Genomic DNA, 27,705 nt, shown 5'->3' on the forward strand with positions numbered 1-27,705 from the left:
ATGCATTGTTTTCTAATTATCTCTCTTTCCCACTCATAGTCGCAAGCTGCTGAGTCCAACTCGTTCTGGTTTTCTCTTGGGCTTCAACCCTCTGGTTCTTTGTTGAAGGAGGCATTCACAACATGGAAGCTGGTTGTGTCAATGTGCTATTTGACTATAGAGGTTATCAGAACTGTGCACAGTACTTACTGTTCTTGCCCAGCGATCACCAACCAGTTTCAATACCTGCATCAGGACAAAAGGGCCGAACTTCTTCCCCCTGTCATTACAGACATAATGTCAGCTAGAGAACTAATTTTGATGGCCTAATAAAGTTCTTATTGGGCCATCATAAGTGTTGATGGCCTAATAAGGTCTGGAGAGAGTGGATGTGGTGAGGATGTCTCTTCTGTGGGAGAGCCTAGGACCAGAGGTCTTTGGTCTCAGAATTAAAGGACGTTAGGAGGAGATGTCGTGGAATTTCTGTAGTCAGATGGTGGTGAATCTGTGGAATACATTGCCACAGAAGGCTGTGGAGGTCGTGAATGGATAGTTTTAAGGCAGAGATAGGGAGATTCTTGATTAATACAGGTGTCAGGGGTTATGGAGAGAAAGCAGGAGAATGGGGTTTAGAGGGATAGATAGATCAGCCATGATTGAATGGCGGTGGAGACTTGATGGGTTGAATGGCCAAATTCTGGTCCTATCACTTCTGAACTTATGAAATCATGAATCAGGCCATTCGGCCCATCAAGTCTACCCTGCCATTCAATCATGGCTGATCTATCTTTCCCACTCAACCCCATTCCGCCTCCTTCATCCCATAACCCTTGACACCCGTACTAATCAAATCACCCTTACTAACCTAATGTGGAATAGGGAATTTGTTGCCATCGGATAGGTCGCAATCCTCTCTGAAATTTCAGCAATATATAGCAAGCATTACCAGAATCATTATGGTAGTTGAAAGTCTGAAGTGCTTCATATTCATTATCAATGTTTTCTGCTAAGCTGAAGATGGAGATATTGTTGACACAAGGCACTGCAGATGTGCAGGGAGAAACTCTGGAGGGAGGCAGCATCTGTTGGATAGGCGATGTTTCAGGTCACGACCCTGGCAACAGGAAAGACACATTTTAAGAGTCTGAAGAAGAACTGAAACATCATCTGCCATTTTCTCCATCGATGCTGCCTCACCTGCTGAGTTCCTCCAGCACTTTGTGTTTTGCTCCACAGTTCCTTGTGTCTCTAAATTGTAAGAGCTATTTCAAGGAGTATCTTGCACCAAAGTGAAAAGAACAATACAGAGCATTCTCTCTCTCCCTCCCTCCCTGTCCCTTTCCCTTCCTCCTTCCCTCTCCCTCCCTCTCCATCCCTCTCCCTCTCTCCCACTCTCTCCCACTCTCTCCCCCTCTCTCCACCTCCCTCCACCTCTCTCTTCCCATCTCTCCCCCTCTCTCTCCCCTCCCTCTCTCTCCCAAGAACATTGATTAAGCTAGGATAGCTTATCTAACCTAATAATTAATTTGGCTGCAGCTTATACTCAACAATGCTTTTTATAAAGCATCGTGGGGCATCTTTTTAATTTAAAAAATAAACTTTATTCAGAACATTAAATATGTACAAATGAAATCTGTGCAAAAACTCTTTGTGTGTTTTCTGTACACCCGGTCGTGTTCTACTCAGTAGTGTTTACGCCTATCTTTAAACAAAAGAGTGTCTAGGACCACTTATGGGGGCCGCTGGGATGATATCCCCTCCCCTATGTGAGAGGTGTCTCACTAGACTCAGTCCCTCAATGTAGAAGACATTAACGGCACTACACAAACAAAGATGTGTAGGAAGGCACTGCAGATGCTGGTTTAAACCGAAGACAGATACAAAATGCTGGAGTAACTCAGCAGGACAGGCAGCATCTCTCGAGAGAAGGAATGGGTGACGTTTCGGGTCGAGACCCTTCCTCAGACTCAAGAGGGCTCTCGACCCGAAACGCCATACAAATGAAGATGGTCATGGTTACATATTGAATCTCCATCCAGAGTATTAAGCAGTAGTTTCCCTTTCTCTGGGGAGGACAGACCTGCGGAGTGCTTCCAGCATTCTCTGTTCTTTGTGATCGTTTATTTACACGGAGGTGTTGTATTTAGCCTTCACGTGCAGTTTAAATAAAAAAATAACGTTCGGATGAACCGCTGAGTTAATCGTCCATTGAACCTTCTAAAGATTCCCAACCCCTGTCATTCCCTATTTAGCTTGCGCTCGCTGTGCTTGCTGATTTGCATTTGCAGCATCGTCAAATGATGGGCAATGTGAATGGAACCGAAAGCAGCCCTTGCGCGAGAATGCCCCCAAAAGCAATGGTGTACTTGAACAGTAATGTTTCTGAATGTGACCGTGTTGTTTCTGGCTGGACCTATGCACAAAGGAAATGACCCCTGCTCTTCCCTGTTGAGGGAATTGGCCTTGAGGATGTAGGGAGGAACCACAAATGCGGGTTTGCACGAGAGATAGCCACGAAATGCTGGAGTAGCTCAGCGGGACAGGCAGCACCTCTGGAGAGAAGGAACTGGTGACGTTTCGGGTCGAGACCCTTCTTCAGACTGAGAGTCGGGGAGAGGGAGACACAGGGATAAAGATGGCAAAATGGGACATCGAATGGGATGAGATCCAGGAAAATGTAGAATAGAGAGATTACATTTAATCAGGGGGTCAGTCAGACTGGTCGGAGAACTAGGATGAGGGGGGATGGAGAGAGAAGGAAAGCAAGTGTTACTTGAAGTTAGAGAAATAGCACAGGGCGGTACCAGTGGTGCAGCGGTAGAGTTGCTGCCTTACAGCGCTTGCAGCGCCAGAGACCCGTGAGTCCCGACCAAGGGTACTGTCTGTACAGAGTTTGTACATTCTCCCCATGACCACGTGGTTTCCTCTGAGACCGAGATCTTCGGTTTCCTCCCACGCTCCAAAGGCATACAGGTTTGTAGATTAATTGGCTTGGTATAAATGAAAATTGTCCCTAGTGTGTGTAGGATAGTGTTAAAGTGTGGGGATGGCTGGTCAGCACAGACTTAGTGGGCCGAAGGGCCTGTTTCCGCGCTGTATCTCTAAAACTAAAATCAAAGTCAATGTTCATACCGCTGGGGTGTAAGCTACCCAAAGCGAAATATGAGGTGCTGTTCCTCCAATTTGGGCCGGAGGTAGCAGGTTACATTGTAGGGAGACACGAGGAACCACAGATGCTGAAACCGCACGTAGAACATAAAATACTGCAATATCCCAGCGGGTCAGGCAGCATTCTGGAGGGCATGGATAGGTGACATTGTGGAAATGAAGTGAGGGCAGGACAAAGACTGGCAAGTGATAGGTGGATACAGGAGATGAGAAGGGTGACAAAAGGATCTAGAAAGGGGACAAGGAGACACATTGGAGTATTTTAGTTTACATTAGTTCAGTTTAGTTGATTGTCACGTGTACCGAGGTGCAGTGAGAAACTTTTTGTTGCATGCTATCCAGTCAGCGGAAAGACTATACCTGATTACAATCAATCCGTCCACGGTGTACAGATCTGTTAGAGTAGAGGTTTAAAAGAGTGGAACAGCTGTAGTGGCACAGACAACATTTAGAGATGCTGCCTGACCCGCTGAGTTACTCCAGCACATTGTGTCTATCTGGGTCCTGGGTCAATATAGGTCAGGTCAGGTAGAAATGGCAAACCTCATTCCTTAAATTTCAAATGAATTCGTACAACAGTGCAGTGGCCTGGCCGACATTGTTATATGTTACTCCAGATATATTTAATTAGCTGAATTTTAAATTCGCCAGCTGCCTGTAGGGATTTGAACTTGTGTCTCTGGATCATTAGTCCGAGCCTGCAGATTATTAGGCCAGTAACAGGATGTTTCTGCTGCCGCCCTTGGTGGCCTGCTTTGTGCCGAGAGGCCTGGGTGGCTTCAGCTGAAGACAGGCGCGCCGTGAATTTTTCACGAGTGGGTCCGATCCGTGTATAGGTTCATCCAATTAAGTCCCGCCGTACTGGGGCAGAGTTAAAACAGGACCTCGATCATCCTCCGGTGCTACTCTCAGCTGTCATAGCAACCGCCTGTGCAGCTGCAGTCAATCCCCGAGGCCTGCCTTTGGAGAATGGACGATTTCCAATGCAAATATCAGCTGCCTGAGATGGGGAGGATTGTACGTGTGTGCTTGGCTGATGCATGTGAGGGGAGTGTTGTTGAAGGCCGACCAATATTGGAGGCCTGGTCTCAGGCACAATCACAATTGTGCTTTGGAGATCTCCGTTGTGCGTGCGTTATTTGAAATGTCATCTCCCTCCCCTCCATCTTCACCTCTCCCCCACTATCTGATCCACGGCAGGGAGATCGCAATCATCGAGAGCGGTGCACAAAGATTTACGACGCGCTGTGAGCGCCCTGCCCCCCAAACACACTGTGAGCACACGCTCCGTGTGGTCAAATGAAATGCAATTTCCAGTCCCATTACGTTCAAAATAACCAAACAGACCACGACAAAAATTGTTTTCGTTCCCAATGCACAGCTTCTGAAGTGATTGGTGGCATCTGTGACGTTAACTCTTTGAGGGACATCCACCTCTTTTTTTTAGTCTGCCGCCTCTTGAGACTTGCTGGGTTGCAAATCTATTTGTAACAGTTTGTAGCAGTTGCCCTGTGGCAACTTGCAAGTCAACCTTAGCTCAGACTGCTCATTTCATTGATCACTCGACCAGCAGCTAATATATGGGTCCGTTCAGCTCCGTTAAACTCTATCTCTGTCCCTGACTCTGTCCCTTCTCTAAATGGACCCCCCTGGACATGTTCTTCATTCCTTCCTCTCTGCTTTGTCTGCCTTTATTTTCTTCCTTCCCACCTCCTCCTTTCCTTCTGACCTAGAACACCCTGGTGTGCACAAAGCAGGAGATCGTTCGGCCCGACATGTCCATGCTGTGTTTGGTGCTCCATTTATTCCTTTGTCCATCAGCATAACCCTCCCCCTATGTTTCTCCAGTCTCCTCTTAGATTTAGACTTAAATTGCTGGAGTAACTCAGCGGGTGAGGCAGCATCTCTGGAAAAAAGGAATAGGTGACGTTTCGTGTTGAGATCCTTCTTCATACTGAGAGGTCTCAGGGGTCTTGATCCGAAACGTCACCTAATCGGCAGTTCTTCAGCGTCTGCAGTTCCTTCCTACTCCTATTAAATTTAGTGTTTTGTTTGATTTTTAGAGATACAGCATGGAAACAGGCCCTTCGACCCACCTGTTCACACTAGTTCAGTACTATAGTGGCACAACCATTCTCGACACACTAGAGGCAATTTACAGAGGCCAATTAACATACAGACTAGCACGTCTTTGGGATGTGGGTGGAACCTAGAGCATCCGGAGGAAACGCACATTCACAGGGAGAACGTGCAAGCTCCACAGAGACAGCGCCTGAGGTCAGGGTTGTACCCGGGTCTCTAGTGCTGTGAGGTAGCAGCTCTACCAACTGTGCCACTGTTATAGCGCCCTAAATTATTCACCTGTCAGAGTGACCACATTTTCACCACACTGCGGGAAAAGTGAGTTTAGTTTTCCCAACTGCGACACAGTGCCAGGGACCTGGGTTCGATCCTGACTTCAGGTGCTGTCTGTGTGGAGTTTGCGCATTTTCCCTGTGGCTGAGTGGGTTTCTTCTGGGTGGTCCGAGTTCCTCTTACATCTCATAGACATGCGGGTTTGTAGGTGAATTGGCCTAAATAAAAATTGCCCCTGGTGTGTAGGGAGTGGATGAGAAAGTGGGATAACATAGAACTAGTGTGCACGGGTGCGTGGACTTGATGGGCCGAAGAGTCTGTTCCCACACTGTATCTCTAAACATTTGATGTAGTATAGTTTATTGTCACGTGTACCGAGGTCCGGTGAAAAGTCTTTTGTTCCATATCCAGTCAGGGGAAAAACTGTAGGAATGAACCGCAGATGCTGGTTTAAATCGAAGGTGGACACAAAATGCTGGCGTAACTCAGCGGGACAGGCATCATCTCTGGAGAGAAGGAAAGGGTGACATTTCAAGACCATTCAAGACGGTTCAAGACCATTCTTCAGTCTGATGAAGGGTCTCGACCCGGAACATCACCCATTCCTTCTCTCCAGAGATGCTGCCTGTCCCGCTGAGATACTCCAGCATTTTGTGTCTACCAGCGGAAAGACTGACTGGTACTCTCGGTGATTCTTCTCTCCTCTGCTCACTGGTCTCCGCGATGTTCTGTGGTTGCCTCGCTGAAAGCGGGAGCTGCACATTGTGCAGTGTGACTACTCACTGCCTTATTAGAGGATTGACTCTGCGAAAGCCTGGTGTGTCAAAGTCCGCTGACTTCACGGTCTCTCTGCTGAGAGCAGGTCGAAATCCTCTGCTCCGAAGAAGGCAAAACCCAGCATGTTGTTGGTAGTCAAGATACATCAGGCCACAGAGCAGCGAACTTCAAAAGATGCCAAACAGCGCCCCCTATAGTACATCTCAGCAGCGCCACACAACCCAGGCAGCATTTCATCCATCTGTCAAGGCACATAATGTAATTATTAGTGAATCACCGCCTCCCCCGTTCCAGAAATATTACACATCAATGTTTCCTTGACTTCTTAATACTGTATTATATGTGTATCTGTAATTATGATGTGATGTGAACAAGCCGCTTGTTTATCTGATCATTGTGACGAGCAGAGTCATCGCATTGTTTGTGTACGTTTAAATTGGTGCTAATTTCTGACTGGATGCTGCATGATTGAGCAATCTCACAAATGCCTGTGGTCCTGGATTCACTGTCAGACTCTGTTTCGTAGCCGTCTTCCGCTCTCCATTAGTCGCCACTCCCGTCAGTCTCGTCCCTCCCTCCTCACAATGCCGGTGTTTGTTCTGCTCCTTCCTCTCTGGCTCCCTGTTCCTTTTGCCACTGTTGAGGGTAACAGTGTGGAGAGAAATGTAAGGGCAGCACGGTGGCGCAGCGGTAGAGTTGCTGCCTGACAGGACCAGGGACCCAGGTTCAATCCTGACCACAGGTGCTGTCTGTGTGGATTTTGTACATTCGCCCCGTGACCTGCGTGGGTTTTCTCCGGGAGCTCTGGTGTCATCTCACACTCCAAAGACATACAGGTCTGCAGGTTCATTGTCATGGTAAAATTGTAAATTGTCCCTAGATCGTGTAGGATAGTGTTAGCGTTACATTACTTCTGCTGCCTCAAACGCAAGAGGAAGAAGAAATATGCAGTGATCGCTGGTCGGCACGGACTCGGTGGGTCGAAGAGCCTGTTTCCGCGCTGTATCTTTAAATTAAACTAAACTAAACTAATGACCACATTCCCACTCCTATTCCTTACCTCTTCTCTTGAAGGTGCCAAACATGCTGGAGTTAGGGTGGAACCAGCCAGTAACCCTAGAGGACAATAAAGTCACGGAGATACAACATGGAAACAGGCCCATCAACTCCCTCCAGATTCCACCACTTCTCCACACACTGGGAGCAATTTACAGTGACCAATTCACCTCGCAGCCCAGACATCTTCAGGATGTGGGAACAGCTGGAGGAAACCCACGTCACAGGAGAATGTGCGGGGTGGCAGATTTCAACCTTCACGTGGTCCACCCTGTTTCGACAAATGCAATCAACCCGGCGTGCACAATTAAATAAGATCACATTGAACAAGTTGTCCGACAACTTTAGGCTGTGCACGCCATACGCAAGAAGAAGAAGAAGAATGTGCAGAGTCCACACAGATGTACAGGTTTTTAGGTTAATTGGCTTGGTAAATGTAAAAATTGCCCCTGGTGTGTGTTGGATAGTGCAGGGATCGCTGGTTGGCGCGGACCCAGTGGGCCGAAGGGCCTGATTCCACGCTGTATCTCTAAACTAAACTAAACTAAAAGGTGGGAATCAAACACAGGTGTCTAGAGCATTGAGGCAGCAGCTCTACCTGCTGCACCACTGTCACGGATTGTCCAAAAGGCCTTGCGGTAAGAAGAAATAAATGTTCAGGCAAAGAATTGTGAAGTGTGCTTGTAACATGTAGTAGATGTAACAACTTGCAAGCAGAATGCAGTGAGGATTATTACAGAGGCCCACTCTACATTCAATGTATCACCCAGATGTCTGAAATGAGAATGTTTTGTGGTAAGGTTGGTTGAGAGATGAATATTTGCCAAATGCTTTGGCAGATACAGTGTTACTATAATTAAAAATGCTCAAGGCAGTCTGTTGAACAGTATCATATAGAGGCAGTATGCATTCATTTTAAAAATCCAGCCACGTCTCATTTTCTATGACTTATTCAAGACGAATTCAAGTACAATAGGTAGAGGAAAAGTACAAGCAATAGATACAGAGTGCGGATATAGGTGTCTTCATTATAGTGCAACAGTTCCGTGGACATAGTCCAATGTCAGCAATGAGGTAGAGTACCCTAAAGGACAGTACCCTAAATGTTTGGAGGGGGAGGGGAGGGGAGTTGTTCCTGAGTCTGGGGGTGCGTGCTTTCAATCTTCTGTACCCCCTGCCTGATGGGATCATGGAGAAGACAGGTTTAGACAGGTACGTGGATAGGACAGGTTTGGAGAGATATGGGCCGAAGGCGGGCAGCTGGGAAATGTTGGCCAGTGTGTGCACGTTGGGCCGAAGGGCCTGTTTCCACGCTGTATCACTCTAAGAAGGAATGACCGGGATGGGACATAACTTTGATTATATTGTCTGCTTTTCCAAGGCAGCGTGAAGTGTAGATGGAGTCGATGGTGGGGAGTCTGGTCTGTGTGATGGGCTGAGCTGGAAGCGGTACTGTGTAGAGGATCGGCCTAGATCTTATTGAATGGCAGCATTGGTACAATGAGCCAAATTACCTGCTCTTTCCTATCTTCCTTATGTACTTGCCCGCAATCCATGTGATAGTTATTTTTGTAAATAACCTCTCAGTGCCCACGAAACACTGAGCCTTCGTGAGTAAAAAAGAGTCTTGTTTGATGAAAAAGTTAATTTTTGTGAAGCTGAGCAAGATCTGACTGGCCAGCGAGCTGATGGACGCTGGGAAGTTCAGCCGACAATTCAATTTGCAGCGCTAATGAGACATCACTCCTGCTTCCCCCGACAGGCTTTGTGCTGCAGTACTCAGTAGATAACAGTGAGGAATGGAAGAACATCTTCATCAACCCCGGCGAGCGCTCCTTCAAACTGGACAACCTCAAATGCGGTACTTGGTACAAGGTGAAGCTGGCGGCCAAGAACAGTGTCGGGGCGGGACATATTAGCGAGATTATTGAAGCCAAGACCCATGGAAGGGGTAAGTCAGCCAGGAAGCTGCCTCCTACCGGTCATTGAACCAGCTAATTTATGTGCACGAGTCATATGAAGGCATTGCGATTACTTTTCCAAGTTAATAAACCGGAGAATGAAACCAGTTATCCGGAGACGCAAGTTCAATTTTTCCAAACTTGCTTTAATTAAATAATCTGGAAATAAAAAGCTATTATTAACATGGTATTATTGGCGATGACAAAATCACAACTTTGAAAAATAAAATGCTATTCAGGTTCATGGATTTTATTCTAGAAATCTTCTGCTTTCTGGGTTTGTAACTAACTCCAGGCCTAAGCACTGTGGTCAACTCTGAATTGTCCACTGAGTTAGTATGGACTAGATTGGTTGACTGGCCTTCATAAGTCCCAGGAGCAGAATTAGGCCATTCGGCCCATCAAGTTTACTCTGCCATTTAATCGTGGCCGATCTATCTTTCCCTCTCGATCACATTCTCCTGCCTTCTCCCCATAACCCCTGACACCCGTACTAATCGCATAATCGATTAATCTGCGCCTAAATAATACCCAATGACGTGGCCTCAACAACCTTCTGTGGCAATCAATTCCACAGATTCACCTTCCTCTGTCTAAAGAAACTCATGTTCATAAGTTCATTAGTAATAGGAACAGAATTAGGCCATTCAACCCATCAAGTCTACTCCGCCATTCAATCATGGCTGATCTATCTTTCCCTCCTAACCCTATTTAGCTGCCCTCTCCCCATAACCCCTTTTTATCTTTCTAAAGATACGTCCTTTTATTCTGAGGCTATGATCTCTGGTCCTAGACTCTCCCACTAGTGGCCTCTACAGGCAAGGTTCAGTTGCCTGCTAACATCTGCGAAGATGTTAGCAGGCAACTGAACCTTGCCTGTTGCCCACTGCAAAACTATGATAATTTTTTGATGCTGCCAAGTGCCCCAACAACACACTTGGTTCAGGGGCAGACAGGGATGGGGAACAAAATCCAGCAATTCCTGTGAATATTTTTTTAGTACCTCTATTTACTAGATTACAAAAATTAAACCATGAGATGAATTTCACTGCTTGGCCAATGAGAACTTTATCAGCTAGAAGAATCATAAATTGTTATATAATGGAAGGCCATTCAGCCCAATATACCTGTACCGGCTCTTTGAATGAGCTACGAAATTGGCTTCATTCCCCATCTCTTTCTCCCCACAGCTCAGATGCACAGTCTCTTGCCCAGAGTAGGGGAATCGAGGACCAGAGGACATAGGTTCAAGGTGAAGGGATAAAGATTTAATAGGAATCCGAGGGAAACTTTTTCACACAAAGGGTGGTGGGTGTATGGAACAAGATGCCAGAGGAGGTAGTTGAGGCTGGCACTATCCCATCGTTTAAGAAACAGTTAGACAGGTACATGGATAGGACAAGTTTGGAGGGATATGGATCAAGCGCAGGCAAGTGGGACTAGTGTAGCTGGGACATTGTTGGCCGATGTGGGCAAGTTAGGCCGAAGGGCCTGTTTCCACACTGTATCACTTCATGAATCGATGACTCAGCAAATATTCCTCTTCCAAGTAATTCCTAATCTCCTTTTGAAAGTTAAAATCGAGTCTGTTTCCATTACTATTTTAGGCAGTGTATTCTGGATCATAATACTTCTCTTAACCCTGTGCACTCTCGTCACCACCCACAGTCTGATGGGAGAGCCTTGGAAAGATAGTTTCGAGAGGGTTTATTCTTTTATTTTTCTTGTCAAAACCTGAGTAATTTTAAACACACCGTCCCTCTCCCATTAACCACTTCTTGTGGTCAGGAGAGGAATCCAACTTGTTTTACCTCTCTTCTTAACTGTAATACCTTGAATCTGCAATTATTCTGGCAAATCTCCCCAATCACCTCCTCTCCTCCTTAACAGCAATGCCGATAATCGAGTGCCCAGAATCGGGCACAATGGTACATTTAGGACCGAGTGGTGTTTCGTAAAACAAAAGCATAATTTCCCTGCCTCTGCATTGTGTAAAGTGATGTGTGGGGAAAATATTGTAAAGTCCCGAAGCAACTGAATTGCAGCAAATTTGTTTTTTTAAAAATCAAATTTGCAATTGTAATTCTTATCAATTCCAAAGAGCCTGAAATACAACCTTGACATTGACAAGGTGTCTGTAAGACTTAAAGTGCCGAACTTTAAGGGTCTGTTATTTTTCCCATTTCAAACTCTATGGATCCATACTTTAGGCTTCAGATTCCCACCATGGTTCCCAGGCCAAAGTAGAACATAAAACCTAGAACAGCTCAGCACAGGAACAGGCCTTTCGGCCCATAAAGTCTGTGCCAAGCATTATGTCACAACCAATTCTTATCTGCCTGCGCATAATCCCCATCTCTCCATACCCTGCATATCCACGTGCTTATCCAAGTCTATAAAATGTCGCTATTGTATCTACCTCCACCAACCCAAACCACCCCCGGCAGCGGGTTCAAAGGCTTTCACCACACGCTGTGTAACAAAACTTGTCCCTGCACATCTCTCTTAAACTTTGCCCCTCTCACCTCAAAGCTATGTCTCTAGTTTTTGATATTTCCATCTTAGAGAAAAAAGTTCCGGCTGTCTACCCCGTCTATGCTAAATAGAGAGTGTGGACTGAAGATGCTGGGGCATAATGTTTCTGGACTTTAAGGATTTGGCCCTAGAAGTTCAAACCTTCTTGGTTCAGGATTTAAATTTGAAGTAAATGGTTTCCCATCAAGAATTAAAGAAGGATTTCAGTTCAGTTCTGTTTAGTTTATTGTCACATGTACAGAAGTACAGTGAAAAGGTGCTGTTGCGTGCTAACCAGTCAGCAGAGAGACAACACATTATTACAATCGAGCCATTTACAGTAATTGGGGCCCAAACTATGATAATTTGAACATCATCATTACACATGACAATGTTTTAGATGTTTATTTGTAAAGCATTCACCAAAATGTCATGGGAATAAATATCTTATTTCATTCCTCTTCTTGCTCTAGAACCTGCGTTCAACAAAGATACCCACCTCTTTACGCACATCAACGCCAGCCACGCCAGGCTCAACCTCCAGGGGTGGAACAATGGGGGCTGCCCCATCACCGCTATCATCATGGACTACCGTCCCAAAGGCACATGGCCCTGGGTTACCTTGAGGACCAACCTATCCAACGGGATCTTCCTGCAGGACCTGCGAGAGGCCACTTGGTATGAGTTGAAGATGCGAGCCTGTAACAGTGCAGGTTGTGGCAATGAAACCACGCAGTTTGCCACCCTAGATCATGATGGAAGTAAGTCATGGGAAGAAGGGGCCACTTACCTTTTACTCTACTGGCTTCTCATTGCTTTCTTGGCAATACTATTCCTTTAGGTTAATGATAAGGGAACGGGGCACCTGAATAAAACAATACCCCCACAACATCTAACCAAAACACATCTGCAACTTTCCTCTCTGCTCCAGATCCCAGCTTCAGCAGTCTCTTGTGCCTCCATTTCTACCCCTAAATCTCTCCTTGCCTCATTCTTCCATGCAACTTTTGAGCCATGATATGTTGATGTGATAAAAGGCCATTCGGCCCAACTCTTTGCTGTTGCACAGCCACACTGCACCAACTGCACCAGCCGACTTCCGAGGCTGACTTTGCGGGCCGGTGTCTCGGCCCCTCAGTGGCCGAGGCAGACAGTTCCAGTACCGTTTGACTCCACTCGGAGGCCGTGACCTCTGTTGGTCCAGCAAAACGGATAATCCAGAAAGGTTCTGGGGAACCAAGGGTGCTGGAAAATCGGTGGTGGACCTTATAACATAAACACAATCATACGCATAAGTATAAACTTCATCGCAATCCGAAAATAGCAAAAATAAACAGTAGGTCAGGCAGAACTTGTGGAGAGAGAAACCAAGCCAACATTTCAGGTCAGATACTCTATTTTTCTCTCTCCACAGATGCTGCCTGATCTGCTCAGTGTTTCCAGCTGTTTCCACTTTTATTTCAGATTTCCAGCATCTGCAGTTACTTTTTGGTTGTTTTTAGATCCTCTCTACCTAGTCTCTGGTAGACATTGAATGTTCTTCCATTAGAACCAATAATCCTTAGTCTCACATTGCCCAACAAATGACCATGACTGTAAAAAATGGGGTTAATCAGTTTCACACTAAAATAAATGTAACATAAATGACATCAGGTTCATCCCTCACTGTGTAGTGATGATGTCCAGGCAGTGCTGGATGTATAGTTAATAAGAAGTATATAATTTTTTTTTAAATAGCACACCACTGGGAACATGGTGGTTAAGTTACTGGACTAGTAATTCAGAGGCTTGACAGCCAAAACCTGAGTTTAAATCCCACCAGGGAATAGGAAGATTTTTTTTTTCAGTTAATTAAATAACCTGAATTTCAGAAGCTAATATTAGCAATGGTGACAATGAGATGACCATATTGTTGTAAAAATCTACACTTACACCTCATTATCCATTGACTTACTATCAATGGGCCCGATACTCATGAGCTTAGCTGCGTATTACTGTGAGTGTGGGCAAGGATCGCACATCTCTCCCAGAGCCCACTCCTGTGGTGCCCATTAAATGTTGTCTGCCAGGAGATAGAAACATAGAAAATAGGTGCCAGGAGTAGGCCATTCGGCCCTTCGAGCCAGCACCGCCATTCAACATGATCATGGCTGACCTTCCAAAATCAGTACCCCGTTCCTGCTTTCCCCCCATATCCAAGATATGTGACCGCAATTGATTCTTGCGTTGGAAAGCAACGGAATATCAATGGTCGGCGTGCAGTGGAGCTGGGGATCGGAGTGTTCATATGTATCAGAGAATACCAAGGACTTTGGTTCTCCAATGTCCCTCAGGAAAGGAAATTTGACCAATATGCTCAGACTGGCCTTTATGTGACCATGTTGCAAAATGGTTAACCCTTCACTTCCCCTCTGGCAAGGCATGTGAAGCTCTCAGTTGTGGGCACCTCGTCCCATTCTGCATGGCAGTCAAGGATGGGCAATAAGTGTGATGCTCAACCCTTGAACTAACAAAACAAACAAGGGAAGCAGTGACTTCTGAAAAAGGAAGTCAATGCATCCATGAGGGTGCAGTAGATCCAAGAATGTGGGAACTGAATTGGGAAGGGAAGACTAGACTTCCAATGGCATGTCTGGACCATAAACACCAGCAATGATCTGTGGGGTCCATTGTCAGGTTTCTAGGCATCAATTCTACAGAAACATGAAAATCAAAGATAAGTTCAGATACTGAAATAAAACAGAAAATGCGTGGGGGAAAAAATCAGCAGGTCAGGCAGCATCTACAGAAAAAAATCATCTTAAAGAAGACCGGGCGAAATAACCCCATAGCCCTGGACATGAGGCACAATGGGACTAAGAATGTAGTGAGGGTGCACTTGAATCATCTCTGCCTGGCCTGCCACAGTGCACAGGCGGGAACAATTTTGATAGCCTAAGGACAGCAGTGTGTACATATTGGTAGCCCACAAGCCCACAAGGGGGGGGGGAGGGGGGCATTTTGATAACCCATGGGCCACTGTGCACAGGGGGAGCCATTTTGGTAGCCCAGAGGCCAAAGTGCACAGGGGGACCATTTTGAATGCAGTGACCCACAGAGTCAGCATGGGTCTTGGGCCTTGCTATGGGGGCAGCGGGAGGTTATTATGACATGTCTCTCCGAGCGTGGAGCAACAAATGCGGACTGGTGCATGGGGGTTGAGCCTGAGGGGGTTGGGTGAAGTCTCTGGCAGAGGCAGGTGACGATGTGCTTTGAGCCGACAGGCAAGCAGAGAGCAACCTTTACCTGACTGGCACTATTACTGCACAGATCTGGCAGAGTCAGGAGGAGGCGGAGCGGGGAGAGTAAATAGCAGGCTTGCACAGTAATAGGACTTGGTCTCTCCAGCTGACTGGGCGCTTTCCTCTGTGTTTTAATTCGCTCATCAGCAGAACCAAAGCTGCCAGCCCATCTGTCAGTGCGTGCACAGCCTCAGGGTGAGCCGACTAATAAATCTCTCTTTTCCCCAGCGCTGAACCTTCCCCACTCATGCTCCTCAAATCTGCAAGTCACCAATAATTCCAGTCAAAGGAGGTTCTTTGCTCAGAGAGAGTAGAGATCTCTGATTCTGGGAGTGGGGGCAAAGGAGAAGTGGATTAACATGGGAGCAAGAATTAAATAGAATATGTTGATGATCTGGGCCAGTGTTGGTGTGGTGCTGACATCCTCTCTCACCCCTGTTTTGTTTAGTTTAATTTAGTTTAGGGATATAGCGTGGTAACAGGCCCATCGTCCCACCGGGTCACGGCTAACCAGCGATCACCCGTATCCTAGTTCTACCCTACACACGAGGGCCAATTTAGAGAGGCTAATTAACCTACAAACCTGTACATCTTTTGAATGTGCGAGGACACCAGAGCATCCAGGGGCCACAGTTTAAGAATAAGGGATAAGTCATTTAGAACGGAGATGAGGAAACACAGAGAGTTGTGAGTCTGTGGAATTCTCTGCCTCAGAGGGCGGTTCTCTGGATACTTTCAAGAGAGAGCTAGATAGGGCTCTTGAAGATAGCGGAGTCATGGGATATGGGGAGAAGGCAGGAACGGGGTACCGACTGTGAATGATCAGCCATGATCACATTGAATGGCGGTGCTGGCTTGAAGAGCCGTATGGCCTACTCCTGCACCTATTGTCTATTGAAAACACACTTGGTCACAGGGAGAACTTACAAACTCCGTACAGGCAGCACCCATGGTCAGGATCGAACCCAAGTCTCTGGTGCAGTAAGGCAGCAATTCTACCGCTGCACCACCGTGCCTCCCCACTCTCTCTCTCTCAAATACTGACCTTACATTATCTTATTGGGTATCCCAACAATGGTCATTCCACAGTGGGGGGCCACAAGGAATTACGTTTCAATTGTTATGAAAGATATGGATAAAGGATATTTAACAATAAATCTGCCTTTAAGAAAACAAATTGGTGCCTGCAGTGGGATGAGTTGGTGATATGTTGATGAGGCTCCCTTTTATGGGGTATTCTGTTCAGTTTTAGTCACCCTGGGGCAGGAAACATAGACAATAGACAATAGGTGCAGGAGTAGACCATTCAATGTGATCATGGCTGATCATCCCCAATCAGTACCCTGTTCCTGCCTTCTCCCCATATCCCCTGACTCCGCTATTTTTAAAAGCCCTATCTAGCTCTCTCTTGAAAGCATCCAGAGATCCCGCCTCCACCGCCCTCTGAGTCAGAGAATTCCACAGACTCACCACTCTCTGTGAGAAAAATGCCAGAAGCTGGTCGGAGAGCAGAGAAGATTTAGTAGAATATGCTTGGACTCAAGGCCCTGAGCTTAAGGGAGAGGTTGGGCAGTCTAGAACTGTGTTTCCCAGAACACAGAAGGCTGAGGGTTGATCTTATAGAGGTGGACAAAATCATAATAGAGTGAATAAATGCCCTTTTCCCAGAGTAGGGGAATCAAGAACTAGAAGGCATAGGTTTAGTTGGTTCAGATTTAGTGAATTATAGTGAAGAGATATAGTGTCTTAAATCACGAGGGAATAGATAGGGTGAATGCACAGACTCTTTTACCCAATTTAGCGGAATCAAAAACAAGAGGACATACGTTTATGGTAAGAGAGGAAAGATTTGATGGGAACCTGAGGGGCAACATTTTCCACACAGAGTGTGGTGGGTATGTAGACCGAACTGCCAGAAGAAGTAGTTGAGAATTCTCCAATCACTCCAGAATCGGCAGTCATTTTAGGCCAAATATTTGAGGTATGTATCATCCCCCTCCTTCCAAAGGACAATTTGCAGCCTTAGAGGTGAAATATGAGCACAAATTGTTATCGCTACTTTAATCTTAACATCTATTTCACCTCAACATCCGTGAATCAGTATAAATGAGATCTTCGAGACCCAGTCGATGCTTCACTTGATGACTGAGAGGAACCATTTCATTTTTATGTCATCTATAAATAACAAATGTGTTCGTTATAAATAATTAAAAAATCACTGAAGTAAATGCAGTAATCTGATTTCAGGCCTAAGGCAATTGTAACCCGCCTCAACGCCACTGTTACAGTTCATGGCCCCCTGTAAACCTCCAGGTGAATCTTATCAAAATTTTGATTTCTTTCCGCTTCTCTTCCTTGTTCTAATATTTCAGGCACGATCCCACCGATCAAGTCGATGCAAGGCGAGGGGGACGATGTGAAGAAGCTGTTCACCATTGCTTGTCCTGTGATCCTGGCAACCGTTGCTGTGGCACTCCTGTTTGTTATCCGGAAGAAACGCAAGGAGAAGCGGCTGAAGAGACTGCGGGGTGAGCAGGGATGGATGGGAAGCGTCAGCAAATGATCCGGACCTAAATATTGGTGGGATGTTTGCAAGCTTAGTTTAGTTTAACTCAGAGATACGGCTCGGAAACAGGCCCTTCGGCCCACCGAGTCCGCACCGACCAGTGATTCCCACACACTAACACTCTCCTGCACACAAAACGGACAATTTACCTTTCTACCAAGCCAATTAACCTACAAACCTGCACGTCTTTGGAGTGTGGGAGGAAACCGGGGGTGCCCGGAGGAAACCCACATGGTCACAGGGAGAACGTGCAATCTCCGTACAGACAGCACCCGTGGTCAGGATCAAACCCGTGTCCCTGGCACTGTAAGGCAGCATCTCTACCGCTGTGCCATCCTGTTCATCAGGCTCCCTTACCAGTCCTGACTGCACCCAAGGACCATCTCTGTTACTTGCCCATGCCCGATAGAGATCACTGGTACATTTATACAGGTGATTGAGAAGGAACATTGCAGCGGCTTTGAACTGAATGAACGGGGGCAGTTGCACAGTCAAAATCCTTGGTATCATTCAATTTGAAAGCTTTGACAAGCAGACGTTGCCTTTGAGAAAGACCTCTGGGAAAATGCAACATGTGTGAATATTTTACAAGATCGAAACAATTGAATGCTATTACTTGTTCATTTTCACATCCTTTAATTGTGCTTTGTGAACTCTTGATGGAGCTACTAGCACAGAGCACGGCAGCAAAATCAGTCTGAATAGCTTTCTCGCCAGGCATGAAAATGATGGGCTGAATGGCCTCCATCTGTGCCATAATACTTTATGATTCTTAGAATACTAATTTAACATTTGTTTGAACAAAACTCTCCTGGATTTTCCTCCCTTCAGGAAGAAGTTGCAATCTAATGTGCTGTCCATTTACTGTTTAGAACTCAAATAAACTTTGCTAGTCCTAATTTTGTTTAATCATACTCGTTAGATCTTTGACTATCTCCCTATAGTCCATCTCATTGTGTTTTATGAATTCTGCATGAACCTGCGGTGATTCGGTGTATGAGACATACAACGTGCTGGAGTGACTCAGCGGGTCAGGCAGCATCTCTGGAGAAATAGGATTGGTGACATTTCGGGTCAGGACCCTTCTTCAGACCATGCGGGTCCCGACCTGAAACATCACCCGTCCCGATTCTCCAGAGATGCTGCCTGACTCGCTGAGTTACTCCAGCACTTTGTGTCTATCTCCGGTACAAACCAGCCTCTGCAGTTCCTTTCTACTCACTTATTCTCTGTTATATTTGCCAGGTGCACAGGGAGCGAGTCAGGCTGAGATTTAATAAGAGCCCAGTCTCGTTAAAGCGTCACTGCGGTGGTACAGGTGGTGGAGAAAGCTCCCCCCTGGGTGGGTGGCAGCAATTTGAGTTTGACGGCCAGGTAGAACGGCAGAGGCAGGGTAGACAGTTGGAAATGTCGAGGGGACGACAGCAGGGTCTCTCTCACACATGGATGAGCTGCCAGAAGCGGAGTGATCCCCTTCATCTGTGATACTTCCCTACAATACACACAGAAAGCAGGTCAGGCAATGGCTCTGGAAGGAGAAATGGTTAACATCTCAGGGTGTAAACCCTTCATCTGAAAAGGCAAAGAGAGAAAACAAATTAGTTTTAAGTCGCAGAGGTGGTGGGGGAGAAAGATGCCCTTAAGGGTCACGTCCTGAAGGGCATATATCTGAGAAGGTACGGTCCGTGTTGCCATGGTGTTAATTGTAAACAAGATCATTCAGTCCATGAGTTAATGGAGCTGAATAAAACAATAAAAGAACAAGGAAAGGAGGGTCAAGAGTGAGAAGGCAAACCAGTCAGATTCAGACTGAATCTGGATCTCCCCTTCTATATCATTACATTTCTGTGGCTCCATATATCTTGCTTATTTTAGACTCCAACCCAAAACATCGTCTGTCCATTCCCCCCACAGATGTTGCTTTCCTGGCCCGTTGTATCCCCCGAACACTTTGTGTTTTGCTTCAGATTCCAGCACCTGCAGTTCTTTTTTTTTTTTTAATCTCCATCATATTTCTATGTTGTTTCTATTACCAATCAGCTCATAAACCGATGCTCAGTTCTTCCTGATGTCGATCAGCAGCGGCTCCCTCTGTATCTCTCTCCTCACCTCCGAGCCCCAGCACCCAAGCCTGGGATCAGGTTGCCAGCATTCAATGTCTGCTGTGTACACACACACACACACACACACCTCGGCAGGCCGGGGGGAGGGAATGGGGAACGCACTGGAACGGGATGTCAAAGATCCGTGGCATTGTAAACGATTTAAATGTCACAACGTGGTGCCTGGGGAAGTCACAGAGACAGCTGCCCGCATGAGGGCTTCTGACAGGAATCTGCCACTCAGCCTTGCCAATCACCGCGCAAGATTAATCTGCCGCCACTCGCTGGGGTCACTGTTCAAATTGCAGAGCTCTTGAAGGCAACGACACCGCTGCCCCCGGGGGGCAGGCAAGAGATCGGCTCTTTGTGCTTCTTGTCTGAAACTAATCATGTTTTGTTTTGAATATTTCTAGATGCAAAGAGCCTGGCAGAGATGCTGATCAGGTAAGATCCTGTTAATGCATCGACCTGAATATATCCGGTGTGGAATGTCCACAATCCAACCCCATTCATCCCAGGTCTCCCCAACTCACCCCTCTGTCATAGGTTATAGTCATATATCATAGACACAGACCCTTCTGCTAACTGAGTCCACGCTGACCACCAAGCACACATTTTACCTTAGTCCTACACTGATCCCATTATATTCCCATGAATACCACCCCCTCCAGATTCCCCAGCAACCATTTAACCTCTCAACCCACATGTCTGCAGGAGGGTCCCAATCGTGAACTCCATCGCCTCCACAGATGCTGCCTGACCCACTGAGTTCCTCTGGTGCTTTGTTTTGTTTTGCTCAAGATTCCAACACCTGAAGTCCCTTTTGTCTCCAAATCTACATGTCATTGGGATGTGGAGGAAAGGCACACGGTCTCAGGGAGAACTTGCAAACTCTGTTCTGTGTGGTAGTCACAGAGACTTGCAGCACAGAAGCAGGCCCTTCGCCCTACTACGTCTATGTCGACCTCATGCCCATCTAGCCTATTACCACATTAGGACAGCATCCTTCTGAGTTTAGTTTAGTTTAAAGATACATCGTGGAAACAGGCCCACCGAATCAGTGCCAACCAATGATTCCCATACACTAGCACTATCCTACACACTAGGGATAATTTATAATTTTTTTTACCGAAGCCATTTAACCTAAAAAACCGTCGTTGTAGTGTGGGAGGAAACCGGAGCACCCGGAGAAAACGCACGCGGTCACCGGGAGAAAATACAAACTCTGTACAGAATCTGATGGTACTTGTAGTCAGGATTGAATCTGGTCTTTGGCATTGTGAGGCAGGAACTACCACCCTGCCTATTTAAGTGACCCTTCTATTCCCCATCTACTTAGGCAACGTCTACCTGCTTCTTAAAGTGGCGATTGTATGCGATTCCACCTCTTCCTCTGTCAGCACATTCTAGATATTAGCTAATCTTTCTTTAAAGAAACCAATTTCCCTCAAATGCCCAAGATTCCCCTGCGTTGCTGTCTCACCTGAGAGGTAGCGCTCCCAGCAGGTCCACACTGGGAGCATCACCCTAGGTTTTCGTGCTTGGTTGACGTGAATGAACGAGCTCTTGATTCAACGAGAAGTGAGCTGCCCATTGAACCGCAGCCTGCCTTGCACAACCGTGACGTGGGACATCTCAGTAGTGGGGTTGATAACGTTTGCAGTGCATCTTCCTCCAGGTGCAGCTTCAGAGCACCAGCTGTGACCGGTTCTTCTCCCGATTTAACTAAAATAGGTTTTCTGACATGGATTTATTTATATCTTGCTTTTTTTTTTAAACACATTTTGAACAGGTGCCTCTCATTAGACAGGATGTTAATGCATCACTCAGAGAGGAAGCAAGGAGAGTGGAGCAGGGTGCTTCCAATCAAGAGACACCAACACAGGCCTTTGCAATGAAATAACTAACATTCAAAATTAGTGTGCAAAATTAAAGCACATGGTATTGGGGGTAGGGTATTGACATGGATAGAGAACTGGTTGGCAGACAGGAAGCAAAGAGTAGGAATTAACCAGTCCTTTTCAGAATGGCAGGCCACAAGGCCCGGTGCTGGGACCTCATATATTAAAGATTTAGATGAAATAAATATAGTGGAAATCTGTTGTGGCCACAGCAGAAGCACAGAAAATGTCTTGCCAGGAACATTACCTGATCCTTATTCCCAAAACCAGACTGTATTTGCTGTTCCGATACCCTGAATTGAACTGACAAGTCGCAGTGAAATTCCTTGCTTGCCAAGGTATGCAAATAGTCGCCACGTATAGGGCACTTACAGACGGGCACTTTTGTGGCTGCCGCAAGGCATTTGCCTTGTACCTGAGATTTGTTCAATGCAGGGATCTGTGTCCTTTTATTTAAAAAAAGAGTCATTCTCAATGTTGTGAACATTGCTGGTACGTTTGGAGTTTATAGCCCATTGCTCGATTCCAAAGATCGATTTTATGATCTGCAATGTCTTTATTAGTTTATTAGTTATTGCCTCGTGTTCTTTAAGATTCTATTACTTTCCAAATATCTAACTTGAAATTTGTCAAATTTTATTTCATAAAACGTCAAAGTGAAGTGTCAAACTGACAGAACATTTAATCCGAGTCATTTTTCTTAATCACAAATGACGGAACTGTCAGGCCACCACAACCTCCATCCAAGCTCCGAACTACATAGACTTGAGGGGCATTGTTTTTGCCTTTGCACAATTATTGTTTGAGTATTTTAATATATAATGAACTTTATGTTGCTCGTGATGGTGTTTGCAGAGTACTATGTTGGCATATCTGTTGTAAGAATTGCAGTAAAATGAAAATGCAATGAAAGTAAGAATTTCATTGTTCTGTTTCGGGATGCATGACAGTACAAGACTCCCGATTCTCTTGTTTTCTTGCAGTAAGAACAACCGTAGCTTCGACACTCCGGTGAAAGGGCAGCCACAGGGACCACGACTTCATATCGATATCCCCAGAGTCCAATTACTCATAGAGGACAAAGAGGGAATGAAACAACTGGGTAGGTGCTTCAGAGGGCCAGAGGGCCCCCTCATTCAAAATCCATGACAAAGCCTCAGTAGTGGCTGTACACAACAGCAATAGAGATATAGAAACAAGGAACTGCAGATGATGGTTTACATTTTTAAACAAGAATGAAGTACTGGAGTAACTCAGTATACAGGCTCATATTCTTCTATGCCTGTCCTTGCCTAGTACCAGCTGTAGATGGTGTAATTATATCGGCAAGCCCCACCCCACTCCCCTTACACCATCCTCTGGGTGAAAAAAAACATACCTCTCAGATCTCTTATAAATTTCTCTATTCTCACCCTAAAGTTATACCCTCTAGTTCTAAACTCCCCTCCCCTGCTGGCTAGCCTACTCCCGTCGAATGGCCTACCCCTTACTGAGTGGCTTGCAATTGTTTAAAAATTAAATTGTTTTAAATTCATCCTGATGAATGACCAACTCCTGGTGCCTGTCCCATTCTTGTTGAATGCGCTGCTCCTGTTGTGTAGCCCACTCATGTTGAATATCCTACACCAGGGATTAGCCTAATCTTTGTTGAATTAGCGCACTCCTTGTTGAGTGCTCTACACACGCCGAATGGCCTACCTCGTGATAAATGGCTGATCCACATTGAAGAGCCTGCAGTCTAAAATGAGCCCATCTGTGTCTCATGGCCTATCCTGTTGAAAGGGCTATATCAAGTATGTGGACCACCCACATTCAGTGCCTTGCCTCTATCATTTGTTTTTTGTTATATTGTCCCGTGTACCCAGATACATTGTAATGCTTTCTTTTTGCATACTATCCAATTAAATTAGATACTGCTACACATGAATATAATTAAACCATACACAAGTACAACAGGTAGAGCAAAGAGAAAAATACCAAAGTGTAGCTTATAGTGTAACCTGCCACATAAACAGGAACATGAGAAAGCAAAGATTTGGATTCTATCTGTTCAAAATCAGCAGATTTATGAGAGAAGGAAGCACCTTTCTGGTCAAGAGTAGACAAAAATGCTGGAGAAAGTCAACGCCCGTGAGGCAGCATCTATGGAGCGAAGGAATAGGTGACTTTTCGGGTCGAAGAAGAAGGGTCTCGACCTGAAACATCACCTATTCCTCCTCTCCATAGATGCTGCCTCACCCGCTGAGTTTCTCCAGCGTTTTTGTCTACCTTCGATTTTTCCAGCATCTGCAGTTCTTTCTTAAACCTTTCTGGTCAATGACTGAATATTCGAGGGTTTTACTGGTCCCAATGGAAATTCAATCTCACATTGGGGCTGAGACCATGTTTTGACCCTGACATCACTGTTTACTGCAGATGCATTGACTAGAATATCTACTGGCAGATAATAAATTCTCAATCCACTTCAACTGTGTTAGAAAAGTGATATTATTGACGTTTCTCAGATTAATTTGCGGACATTGGACTTATGTCTATGGAATTGATGTCTTATGTCTTGATGAGAACTATTGTATCAGGCTAGTAAGGCTGTCAAAGGGTGCGGGGAGAAGGTGGGAGAAGGGGGTTGAGAGGGAGAAATAGATCAGCCTTGATTGAATGCTGGAGTAGACGATGGGCCGAATGGCCTAATTCTTCTCCTATGTCTTGTGGTCTTACGGAACTATATTTTGCACTCTGTATCTTCCCCTTTGCTCTGTCTATTGTACTTGAGTTTGACTTGATTCTATTTATTATCTAATCTGTTTGAATAGCGTGTAAAACAAAGCTTTTCACTGTACCTCGCTACACGCAACAATAATAAACCTTCACCTAACATTTTGTACTAGGGTACCTCTTGCTCTTTGACCTTCACCAGACAGTGTGCTTGAGACAACTTTACTCAGGCTTATTGACTAAGCCAAGAAAGGCCGCGGTTTCCTTCACAGCCAAACATCCCTGTGTGAGGGCCATTCCCTGTCCGCGCCAGTGTTCCTCACCCTCTTGCTTTGCGTTCTGCTGCAGGGGACGACAAGGCCACCATCCCAGTGACCGACTCAGAGTTCAATGAATCGGTCAACCCCCAGAGTTTCTGCACCGGCGTGTCCCTCCATCACCCAGCCTTGGTCCAGAACACAGGGCCGCTGATCGACATGTCGGACATCCGCCCAGGCACGAGTAAGTATGTGGGTCTTTCTATGCTGAAAAATGTCAGTGATCTGCACTGCTGGTTTCTAAACACTGGGGGAAGCTAAGCATGGAAGGTGTAGAAGATTATGTGATGAAGAGGGAAGAGACAAGAGCACCCTTGCCAACACAGTTTGGGCAGCCCGATGGCACAGCTGATAGAGCAGCTGCCTCACAGCACCAGAGACCCAGGTTCCATCCTGCCTTCCAATGCTCTGTACAGGAGTTTGTATCTTCCCCCTGTGACCCCCTGTGTTTCCTTCACATACTCCGGTTTTGTCTCACATCCCAAAAAAAGTGGCAGAGGATAGTTAATTGGCCGCTGTAAGCTACCCGTAGCATTGAGCTGGGTGAAGGAATCTGGGGGGAGGGGGGGGGATCTGGGGAGGGAAAGAAAGTGATTAATATAGTCACTTGATGTTTGCCTGCAACTCACTGGGCCGAATGGGGCCAGGCTCGGTGACGCTATAAAGTCTCTCTTGGTTTTGCTTACCACCAGATCCAGTCGCCAGGAAGAGCGTTAAATCAGCCCACAGCACGAGGAACAGGTACTCCAGCCAGTGGACCCTGACCAAATGTCAGGCCTCCACCCCTGCCCGAACCTTGACCTCTGACTGGAGAACTGTGGGGTCGCAGCATGGAATAACGGCGACAGAAAGTGACAGCTACAGCGCCAGCCTCTCACAGGACACCGGTAAGAGGGGCAGCAGAGGGTCCCATCAAGCCACCCTTGCTTGGATGTACCACAAAGATTTTGAAAGTTATACTGTATTTATTGCCAGATGTAAGTCATAGAGTCTCAAGTTTAGGTTAGTTTAGAGATACAGCGCGGAAATAGGCCCTTTCGGCCCACCGAGTCTGTGCCGACCAGCGATCCCCGCACAGTAACACTATCCTATACCCACTAGGGACAATTTTTATACATTTACCAAGTCAATTAACCTACATACCTGTACGTCTTTGTAGTGTGGGAGGAAACCCACGCAGGTTACGAGGAGAACGTACAAACTCCGTACAGACAGCACCCGTAGTCGGGATTGAACCCGGGTCTCCGGCGCTGCATTCGCTGTAAGGCAGCAACTCTACTGCTTTGCCACCGAGCCGCCCTAGCTGGTCTTACAATGTGGAAACAGGCCTGCACTGGCCAATATTTCCCATCCACACTTGTCCCACCTGCCTGCGTTTGACTCATATCCCTCTAAACCTGTCCTATCCATGTACCTGTGTAAATAGTTTTTAAACGTTGCAATTGTACCTGCCTCAACTAGTTCAGTTTAGTTTATTGTCACGTGTACCCGAGGTACAGTGAAAAGCTTTTGTTGCCTCAACTACCTCCTCCGGCAGCTCATTCGCTGAGTAATACACTGGTAAGTGTACCACTGGACACCCCATCCACCCTCCCAACTATCACTCTGTCCACATGGTTGCAGTGTGAACCATCTGTATGCCGTTGCACATCCAGGCCAGGCCACCAGCACTTCCCAAACCCACCACCTCAGCTACCAAGAAGTCCAGGGTTACACACGTCCAGAAGCACCACCATCTCCAAAACATGCACCATGCTGACTTGGAAATATTTGCTGTCATTATCGTTGTCATTATATTTACGTCCCGGAGCTTCCTCCTGACCAACACTCTTGGTCACGTGGACAGCGGTGGGTCAAGTCGATGGCTGGCCATCAGCATGTTAAAAGTGTGGGTGACCAATAAAAGCTGGCCTTATCACCAATGATCACCTCTGTGATTTCTTTAACATTAAAGGGCGCAAAATAAATAATTAGGGCGGCACGGTGGCGCAGCGTTAGAGTTGCTGACTTACAGCGCTTTCAGCGCCAGAGACCCGGGTTCAATCCCGACTATGCGGAGTTTGCACGTTCTCCCCGTGACCTTTCTCCAAGATCTTCGGTTTCCTTCCATGTACAGGTTTGTAGGTTAATTTGGTTTCTATAAATGTAAATTGTCCCGGATAATGTGGGGGTCGCTGGTCGGCATGGGCCGAAGGGCCTGTTTCCACGCTGTATCTCCAAACTAAACTAAACTAAACTAACAAAAAAGTCTGTGCTTTTGAAACTTGATGCAGTGAGAACAAGGGTAACCTGGCTTGGTCAAGTGGTCATCATCGTCACCACCCTCCCCATTGTCTCTTCCTTTCAGCAATGGGCCCTCCTACAAGGCCTGCTGGTGCCTGAGAGATGGTTCACTCCTTCCAGAATGTTTTGAGGGAGGTACCAAAACTAGAATGATGGTGCAATTCGCTCCACAATCCATTTCACACGTGCTGCGCTCAATTCTAGCCCTGAGCTCACTAAACCCGTGTTCAAAAATTCACCAGGAGTAGACACAAAATGCTGGCATAACTCAGCGGGTCGGGCAGCATCTCTGGAGAAAAAGGAGGATGACATTTCGGGTTGGGACCCTTATTCAGAAGCCGACCCAAAACATCACCCATCCTTTTTCTCCAGAAATGCTGCCTGAACCACTGAGTTATGCCAGCATTCTGTGTCCATCTTTGGTATAAACCACCATCTGCAGTTCTTTGTTTCTACATTCATCAGCTGTACTCTTACTGAGAAACACCCTCGTTGCTTTGTGACTAACAACATGCATGGTGGCTGAACTGCATAGGGTTTTGGATTTACTTATTATTCCTCAATTAAATCCTACAAGATGCTTTTAAAGGAAAGATATCTTCCACAAGGATTTATTCTGAAAATATAAATAATGTATTGTGGAGATTTCTGCAGTACAGGAGCTTTCTCCTCTAATCCCCAGGCTCTTATCATACACCATTTACAACTTTTATTTTTCAAGTGTTTATCTGAT

The 27,705-nt window shown here is 46.1% G+C and overlaps 1 protein-coding gene across 1 annotated transcript in view; it reads left to right on the top strand.

Moving 5' to 3' along the window:
* dscaml1 (DS cell adhesion molecule like 1) overlaps positions 1-27,705 on the top strand; it is a 488,801-nt gene that overhangs the window by 455,367 nt on the left and 5,729 nt on the right. The window contains exons 25-31 of the mRNA XM_033049745.1: positions 9,098-9,286; positions 12,284-12,571; positions 17,464-17,619; positions 20,173-20,203; positions 22,644-22,762; positions 24,721-24,873; positions 25,382-25,576. Coding sequence (XP_032905636.1) covers positions 9,098-9,286; positions 12,284-12,571; positions 17,464-17,619; positions 20,173-20,203; positions 22,644-22,762; positions 24,721-24,873; positions 25,382-25,576 — 1,131 coding nt within the window. The remainder of the gene's footprint in view (positions 1-9,097; positions 9,287-12,283; positions 12,572-17,463; positions 17,620-20,172; positions 20,204-22,643; positions 22,763-24,720; positions 24,874-25,381; positions 25,577-27,705) is intronic.

Source organism: Amblyraja radiata, chromosome 33, assembly GCF_010909765.2.
Source record: "Amblyraja radiata isolate CabotCenter1 chromosome 33, sAmbRad1.1.pri, whole genome shotgun sequence".
NCBI lineage: Eukaryota > Metazoa > Chordata > Chondrichthyes > Rajiformes > Rajidae > Amblyraja > Amblyraja radiata.